Source organism: Pseudoliparis swirei, chromosome 14 (assembly GCF_029220125.1).
Source record: "Pseudoliparis swirei isolate HS2019 ecotype Mariana Trench chromosome 14, NWPU_hadal_v1, whole genome shotgun sequence".
In the NCBI taxonomy this organism is placed as follows: Eukaryota; Metazoa; Chordata; class Actinopteri; order Perciformes; family Liparidae; genus Pseudoliparis; species Pseudoliparis swirei.
The window spans coordinates 9,809,392-9,819,051 of NC_079401.1; the positions used below are offsets into that span (position 1 = coordinate 9,809,392).

At 40.0% G+C, this 9,660-nt stretch overlaps 1 protein-coding gene across 1 annotated transcript in view; it reads left to right on the top strand.

Annotated features, from left to right (window-relative positions):
* Positions 1 to 9,660, top strand: part of LOC130204709 (dystrophin-like) — a 320,570-nt gene that overhangs the window by 160,785 nt on the left and 150,125 nt on the right. Inside the window, 3 exon segments of the mRNA XM_056431663.1 lie at positions 1,955 to 2,056; positions 6,917 to 7,024; positions 7,133 to 7,312. Of these exon segments, the coding sequence (XP_056287638.1) occupies positions 1,955 to 2,056; positions 6,917 to 7,024; positions 7,133 to 7,312 (390 nt within the window).

The following is a 9,660-nucleotide window of genomic DNA, read 5'->3' on the forward strand; positions in this document are numbered from 1 at the left end:
TGACCCTTCATAAGACCCCTTGTTGCCCACTTGTTAGCTGTGGCCTTTTTCCAAATTCACGATTGGGGTATTTACTGGCCATGTATTCATCAGGCTCAGTCGAGGGTGTAACATGTGTGAGTTAGAATGGAGGTTACGACATTGTAACGCTAGTTTACAAGCATCACCGGCGCCTTCTACCAAGGCTGCCCTGCAGCGAAGTGTACTGCCTTATATACAGCTGGGGTTGCACGTATTTAAGTAAGCGTGTCCTGATTAGCCAGCTATGCTTATGCAAATGTTTTTGTGATTGGTTGAAATATTAAATCGTCTGTGGTGCTAATTCTTCAAACGGGTGCCACCGCGCAACAAGACCGGGTCATGAAAAGAGCACCGGCCAATCTTAAAAAACAATGGAAAACCATGTGGATAACATGATTGTCTTATCAACACAGATCTGATGTTGTAGAAACAGACTTACTACTTCTCTGTAGGGTCTCGTTCACTCCTGTAGTTTTGTTCATTTAGTCCAGACCACGGAGAAAATAAGAAATACTTTATTTTGCTTTCTATTAATTTAGTTTTCATCTTCATGCTAACTTATTACAAATGAACCCAGAGGTGTAAACCATAAGCCAGATATGAAAGTGGGCGGAGTCACTTTGACATCACCCATTGGTTTGTGAACTACTGAAGCATCTGGTTTGGTACTTTGGGAACCATTGGTCGCCATTTAGGGTTTTTTGGACCCAGAGGTCACCATATTTGGACCATAGGGTGGAACTAGAGAGGAAGGAGGTATTGACCGGAGCTTTGCCTTAAATTATGCAATGCTTCAAGCTTGATGTGATTGAGGGTTTGACTCAATGATTGCCAGTGTTTGTATACACTGCATTACAATCAAGATACATATCACTTTTTTCACACAAATGTAGTGTTTTAGCTGCATATGTAAACGGAGATGAAGGGCTGCCTTAGTGGAAACAATTTGAAGTTTACGTGAGAACAAAAGGGGGAAATATGGTGATTTAATATCTTTGGACAATGTTCCAGTGAGCGAGCCGAGGCCGATTTGGTTGTTGCTGGCGACACACACAAAGAGGAAGAGAAGAAATAATGTCTGATTGACTGAAGCTTTTCCCTGGGGAGAAAAGGGTTGAAGAGATTTGGATAAAAGAAAGTTGCTCTGCACCAAAAGCCGATTAGCTGAAACCAAAGAAAAGAGGAGTGTAATTTGCACCAGTATATATGTATAAAACAGACAATGCTGCTGTGAGTAGCTTGAATTCACAACGCAGAACAATAGAAACCAAAATGCGACACCATTCTATGATTATCTGGAAGTTTGCCAGCGTTGTTTCCTGCAGTGCCGGTTATTACTAAATTCAAGATAAGAGAGATAAAAAGAGAAGAGAGAACAGACTGTGTCGGAATGTACAAATGCAAATGGAGGGTTCCTTAAACTGGTTTCTCCCCGCTGTTGAACTGTCACTTGATTAATTACAGGCCATTCATCTTCAGATTAACCTGCTGGGCCTCTCTCTCTCTCTCTCTCTCTCTCTCTCCTCTATCTTTTTGTTTTTGCATCTCATTGTCCTTCATCCCCCCCACCCCCCCGCCAATACAATGGAGTCAGGGAAAATATACATTTTACAACTCACACCACTGTGTGTGTGTGTGTGTGTGTGTGTGCACGCGCACATTCTGTGTTCAGCTCGTATAGGCCTTACCATGTAAAATAACCAGTATATATCAAATCACATATGCACAGATGACAGGAGAGTACATGTAAAGGTATGTGATGATGAACGAGAATCTAACTAGCTAAAAAAAATGTTTTTTACTGCCATGAGGGTAAATCAGGGTAAATAATACAAAATAATTCAAAGGGAATTGTTGTGCTAATGTAGACATTGATACAATATTTGTGTGTGTGTGTGTGTGTGTGTGTGTGGGTGTGGGTGTGGGTGTGTAGGTGCTAGGCGACCGCTGGGCAGCCATTTGTAGATGGACGGAGGAACGCTGGATTCTGCTTCAAGACATTTTACTAAAATGGCAGCACTTCACTAATGAACAGGTAGGAGCGTGTGTGTGTGTGTGTGTGAGGCAGGATCACACCAGTATCTACTGCATGTGGAATGAGATTATCCGGATCGTGTCTACTTCCACATTCCGAAGGCTTTGTGAGACATTTTGAAGCTGAACTTCGTGTTCACGGAAGGACGGAGACAAGAAGAATAAACTATAAAAGTGTCATATTAACTTGAGCTCAGATTTAGATTACATCTTTGCACTATGTGTGTGTTTTATGTACATGATGTATTGGCAAGAATCTGGCGATTCGATACAAATCACAATACAGTTGTTTTAAATCGCTAACAAGCGCTCACCCATACTTCAGATACTTTTTCTAAACTCTAAACACAGACTCACACCTACAAAGCACAATTGGCCAAATGGATAATTTTCTTGTCAAAAACACATTTTGTTAAATATATACTAATTCTTCATTTCAAAATAGAACACATCTTTTTCTGCAGACACTAACTTTACCAAAACACTGGAAATCTGACTCAAAATGAAATTATTCTGTCAAAGAATAACTCTTGTTTTCACTTCACAAGCTCCTTCCGGTCAATGAAAGTACACCAGGTTTCAAAACACTGGCTGTTGCTGACATTACAAAAACTGCATAGACTTTTATGTTTCAGCTTTACAGGTATTTGCATGCAAAACATGCAATCCACTGTTTTGACACTACATTTCTTGGTTGGGAGCTGTATGTCCACATGTAATGTTCACATTCAAAAGCATTCCAGTAAAAAACGAATCAGGTTTTTTTCTATGCTGTTTACTACAGGAGGTACAGTACAAATACTGTTTACAGTCTGATGGAACAGAAAAAGTTTTACAGTATTGCTTACAGTGAACAAAATAACCAAGAACCACACAACAGCATTCTGAACAAAAACACAACGGCAACAAGCCCAGATAAAAAGGGGGGGAACTATTGTTCCTTTAAAAAAGTTACAGTGAATCCAAACTATATTATTTTTTTTACATTTTTTTTTACAAATAAACTAAGTTTTGGGGCTATGGCTGCAATAGATGATTGAACAACATTCGGTTAGTCAATGTAGGCGGTGTCTGTGTGATCAACATCTCAACCGGTCATAATCAAAATGTAAATTCTAATCCAAAACTTGCTAAAACATATTTCCTAAAAACATTCCAAACTCTGACCTACCATCAGGAGATGGGGAATCAATTATTTGTTTATTATCAGCTGAGATATATTTTAGAACTGATATCATTGCAGAAGAGGTTTTTAGACTGTATCTAAAGTTTGGAATATTGTTTTTGCCATTGTGGGATGTTGTGTGTTAACATTCGTAAATAATACAAAAACAATTCATTATTTTGTTTAGAGGTATAGCTTGTCTGTTAAGAAAATGTAAGCATTGTGGAAATGTGTTCACTGACTGCATATTGTTTGAAAACGACATTAAATGTGTGAATGGTATGGCCACAAAACACCGATGCTGTGCTAATTGTGTTTAGAGTTTTGAAAATGTGACCACTGATTGGACAAACGCTTGTTAGCGATTGGAAAAAACTGTAATGTTTTTTAGGATTCAGGATATTGCGATACTTTATTGCAACTTTTATATCACATTTTGAGAAAGCTGTCATGGTATAAAGGACATAGCATGATATGCATAGATTATGAGCCACACATGTGACATCATTGCACGCCGTTTTGTGTCACTGTCTGCGACGAATCTTTGAATGTAAATATTCAAAATTGATAGTGTCTTTGGGAATAGGTACAATATCACAAAAAAACTATACATTTTCGTTCACACCTATAGGAATAGTATCCTCAGATCCTTGTCAATATACAGGTCTAAATAGTCAGGGGGAAGTTCATAGCTGACCATGAATGTCTGCGCTAAAGTTATTGGAAATCCCTCTAATAAATGAGAATATTCAGAATGGAAGAAAGTGGAGAACCGACCATGAAAACAATTATATTTATTGTTTTACCTACGTTTGCAAAAGCAGCAAAAAAAGATGCACATATTTTTTCACGAAACATTGTATTCCTTCATCCTAAAACAAGCTAGGACGTATCCATACAGTAAATATGTATTTTGATCAGAATGAATTATTAGATTGCCCTTTGGAATGTCATTGTATCTTCTCTTCCCTTTATTGCAGAAGATTTCTGTCGCCACCGCAGACTTTTTAAAGGAAATTAAACTTGTCCCAAGATATGATCTGCTCATGTTCACTGGTTAATAATTGAGGAAGCTGATATCACAACATCACAACACGACTAATTGATCAGCCTTAATCAAAAGCCCCAAATTAGATCTGCTTCATCACCCTTTGTTTACTGTTTCCGTAAAAGGAAATTGCAATGCTCTAACATTGGCACTACTTAAAAATTAACTTATTATTATTATCATCAATATTCCTTGATTCAAACTAATTAGGGCCATTAAAAAAAAACAAATTTATTTTTGTTTAATAAAACTATCCACACAATGATACAGTTGTTGCACACCTATGTAAAATCTACAAAGCATCAATCTACAAATAGTCAAATCTCTAAACATTCAGGTCTGTTGAGCAATTTGCAAGTAAGTACCATACATTCAGCACTGACACATGCATGTCCCTGTAATTCAATATTGTGCCTTCTACTGTGTTGACCTCTCTGTGTCCATACTGTCACTTGCATTCTCATGGATCACGATTGTGCTGCGATGAATCAACATGGGATTAGTTGCATGCCCATCGTCTTCCTAGATGGCCTGCATGACCTGCTGGTACCACCTGGCCAAATAGATGAATCATGTTGTCATCTGGGACAATGTGAGTTTCCACCGTGCTGCTCAAGTCGAGTGGTTGACCTTTTCCGTTCTGTACCTTCCACCTTATTCACCCTTCCTGAATCCTATTGAGGGAATTTTTTTCAGCTTGGAGGTGTAAGGTAACGGAACCGGAACCCACAGGACCAGGTCCCACATGGAGGAGGCCATGGAGGTGGCAAGCCTGTCAGGGCTTCATCGTCGTTTCATTTCATTCTTCAACGCTGCTTGGACAAGGGATGCTTTGAGCAGGCGGTTTAGGCGGTTGTACTGTTGTCTCTGTGTACCAGAATAAACCTTTTTGCTTTATTTTTGTGCTGTTTTTTGTTTTGATCTATGAAAAAGTCTGAGACATTTTACAAATCAAATGGCTCATTCTCCAGATAATTGTCATTCATCCTCCATTTCATGATTGTGTTTTCAACTTCTGTGTGCTGTAAATGCTTGGTAGTGTGCAGCAAATGCTTTAGTTGTGTGTACTCAATGAATGTATGTGTGTGTCTTTGAAAAAAAATGGTGTACCAAATGAAAAAAAAGTTCCATTTTTTGTGAACAGAAGAAGTTTGATGGCAAAGTCATCTTGCAAAGTGTCAGGTTTTTAGCATTTGTGTGTGTGTGTTTTCAGTTTTCTGTGTGCAGAAAGAAAGTTATTGTTTTTGTTAACAATTGTGAAAAACTGTAATAAAACTATCCATTCTTGATGATACAGTTTTTGTATGCTGGAAATATACAATTCAAAAGTAGCTGTGCGTGTATGTATTTTGGTAATTTCATTTTGAGGGGCTTCTTGAGCTTATTTGATCACTCAGTTACATGGATAAGTATAGATTCATCATGAAATGAACCCTCCCCTGTGTTTTATAACTCGGTATAATTGGCTGCGATGGCTTCTAGACGTCCAGAAGAAGCTAATATCATTTGATTAATTATTCAGAAACATCAGGAAATGCATTGGATTCAATTTTCCAAATGCTCGTTCAGCTGTTAGTGCTCGCGGGCTGCGGTTGCAAAGGACCTGTCTGATAACAGAAGCGTTGACCTTGTAACCCTGGACAGACACACAGACTGAGGAAGATGAGGGTGAGGAAGATGAGGCGGTCAAGAGTTGTCTGTACTCCCACTTGATAAGAAGTCTTTCTCTTCCTCTCTCCCCTTTTCTTTTCTCTTTGACTTCCATCCATCTTTCCTCTCGTCCTTCCCTCCATCCATCCATTCGTTCAGTCATCCATCCTTCCCTCATCATCCATCCTTGCATCCTTCCTTTCATCCATACATTCATTCATCCATCCTTGCATCCTTCCTTTCAACCATTCATCCATCCTTCCCTCATCATACATCCTTGCATCCTTCCTTTCATCTACCATTAATTATCCATCCTTTCATCCTTACTTTCATCCATACATTCGTTCATTCATCCATCCTTGCCTTATCATTCATCCTTGCATCCATCCTTTCATCCATACATTCATCCTCTCATCTTTCCCTCCATCCATTCATTCGTCCATCCTTCCCTCATCATCCATCCTTCCGTTCATCCATCCATCCATTCATCCATTATTCCCTCATCATCCATCCTTGCATCCTTCCTTTCATCCATCCATTCATCATCCATCCTTTCATCCATCCTCTCGTTCATTCATCCATCCTTCCCTCACCATCCACCCTTGCATCCTTCCTTTCATCCATCCTTCCCTCATCATCTATCCATTCACCCTTTCATCCATCCTTTCATCCATCCATCCATCCATCCATTACTCTTATTCTCATCCTTTTTGGATTTCTATGAATCTCATTTCATCTGCTTCTTTCCTCTATTCTTCATTAATATTCTCTCTCTCTCATTGTTTCCTCTCCTTATTACCTCCCCTCTCTTTTATCCTCCTCTTCTCTTTCCTCTCCTATCCTCACTCGTACGCTTTATTTTTCCTTTTCTCTACGGTCATCTTCCTTTTTCCTTCGTGCTTCTTCATCCTCCTCTCATCTCCCTAATGCCCCTAATGCCCCTAATTCCCGGGACAGAAGGGTAGTTGTTCTCTCTCACTCCTCTCCTTTCCCCACAGTGTCTATTTGACTCCTGGCTGACTCAGAAGGAGGAGCTGGTTCGCTCCATTAAGACCTCCAACCTAAAGGACCAGGCAGAGATGGTGACCTGCCTCCGCCGTGTTGCTGTGAGCCAGATCTACTATCCCTTTCATTTAGCACAAAAAGAGGAATATACATGATGTAACTTTGGCTTCTATTCCCATCCTTTGTTGTTCTTGTTTATGTTCCACCAGACGGTGAAGGCGGACCTGGAGGTGAAGCGTCCCACGATGGACAAGCTGTGCTCCATGAGTCAGGACCTCCTGTCTAGCGTCAAGAACAAAGAAGTGGCTAGCAAGCTGGAGGCCCGACTGGACAGCTTCGCCCAGCGCTGGGACAAACTGATCCAGAGTCTGGAGATGAGCACTTCCCAGGTACACCGCACATGCTCAGTTAGGTTGTTTATTTACAACCTTTGTACAAAAGGTTGCCATGGGTTTGTTTTGTACAGTTAATCCACTTGGACTAAATGGTTTGGGTGGTTAGCCTCCAACAAATGACGAGCAATACAACTTTATAGTGTCTCTCTTTAGCAGGCGTGCTAATATTAACAACTGTAAAGCCCTGTGTTCACATTAAACGAGGAATATGTTGTGAGACATATCATCTGAAGTAGCTCCAAATCGTAGCATTTCAAATCAAAACAGTAAGAATATTTCAAGATATTTTTTTCCCCCTATATTTTGACACTGCTGGCTAAATGTCTTCCTTTTTGATCGATGCTGAATAATCTCTTAAAGAACCATTCCTTAAATAGTTATTCAAAGAACCGTATAAAGGTGTCTCAAAGAACCATAAATAAAATGCTGATGCATATAAACCTGTATCTCTCTCTTATCTGACTGCTGGTGAGACGCCACAGGATACTCACACACTGGACCTCAGTAATCAAACACCCACAGGACACAGAGAGTTTGGGTCAGAGTTCACTTCAAGGAGATTTATTTGTAACCAACAGTTTCACAAATCAACCTGAGTTGGGTCCGGTAGTGTAGACAACAACCTCCCTCCACATCTATCTTTCCCAACTCCCGAACAAACAAGTTGGCATATTAATTATAACTTCACACTCAATGCAGGTGCAGCCTCATCCACTCCCTTCTCTACGCTCTGTTTACCCTCTACACCAGTTCAAGCCGGTTACTTTAAGGAATGTGGCGGTTCTTACTGCGTCTACCCCCTGGTCACTTCTCTTATTGTTATTTTGAATATTTGACATGTTTTTCACCTCAAGTAATGAGGCATATTTGCCGGCTGGTTTGAAATGATGCAACAGCATTCCGCGGATATTTATGGATGTAATCATTTGTTTGGAACAAATCTTTTACTGGATTGGATCATCTGGACCTTTGCCAGTGTAACGAGACTATATTTCTTGAAATAAATCGCAAGAATCGTAGCTTTCCACAGACATATTGACAAGTGCAGTGCAGTTAGTGACAGTGTGGGCCCCATGGCAGCTCTGACAGCTGGATGGAGTAGCAGCAGTCTGGCAGCCTCGGTCCTCAGGGCTCAGAGTCTGGACAGGTTGTCTGTCCAAGAGTCAAACTGATTGCACTTCTATTCATTTTCTCATTGTCCCAGGTTCTAATCATTGTGTGGTTAGGTAGTGGATCGAAAAGCAAGAAGGAAGAGGCAACTCAAAGACCTCTGGCCTCATTTTGACTCTGATATATACGTTTAAGTCCTACACCTCTAGGGAAATGGCACAGTGAAGTAGACGGAACTCTTATATGTCGATTGGGCAGTATAATAGTTAGAATGCAATAAATCATGAATCAACTTTGAACTCGATGGAATCTACACATGTCCAAGTGCCCACTGGTGTTACCTAGATTGGATACACATTGAGTCTCCACTAGCAATACATATTTAACTATTTACATAACAAGTTAAAAAACTACATTCATGTTTTTAAATTCAGGTTTTACTGGATTTATTGCCACGTGACTGTAGTTCACAGCCAAGTCTTTCATGGCTTTCCAGTTGTCCCAAGGAGAGCTTGGATTTGTTCAGGCATGTGGAATAAAGTGTTTTGGATGGAATACTACAATTTAATGTTAAGCTTAGATGTATTTGTTTTTTCTGAAGGATGCATTTGACACACATGATGTGTTCAAGCACCACCTGAAAGTAAAAAATAAACAATAATAACTGCTTGAACAGAAGGAGAAAAGATACCAAAATGAGTGTTATCAATGAGACAAAGGCTGTCAAAAACTAAACCACCACTTCTTGATAAGACAAGATGCAGCTTCTCTTCTTCTTCATGAGGCTTTTTGCTGCTCTACCTCGTTGGTTTTGATCGCTAGCGCCCTGCAGATGACTCGGCACCGCGACAAAAACGCTGATAAATCGGAGTCCTGTTAGTTGCAAGTGTTTGGTCTGAGGGATGGAGAGATATAATGACATCACTTTGGTGGAAATTAATGTTCCATTACCTTGTGAGAAATCAAAAGCATGGTCGTCTTAGAACACTTTATGACAGGAACCAGTTTACAACCGTTAGCTAAGTACAAACAAGTCATGAAACATTCATGAATGGAACAGGAATCTCTGAGCGTCCAAGCAAGACTGTCAGAAATAACTGCTGTGGTTCATTACAACATCTCCGTCCTTTATACGTTTACAGATGCCCCGTAGGATAATAGCTGTGTTTGATCTACTGAAGCAAAAGCTGCGTTCACACCAAAAGCGTTGCGAATATTCGCAAAGCTTTAGA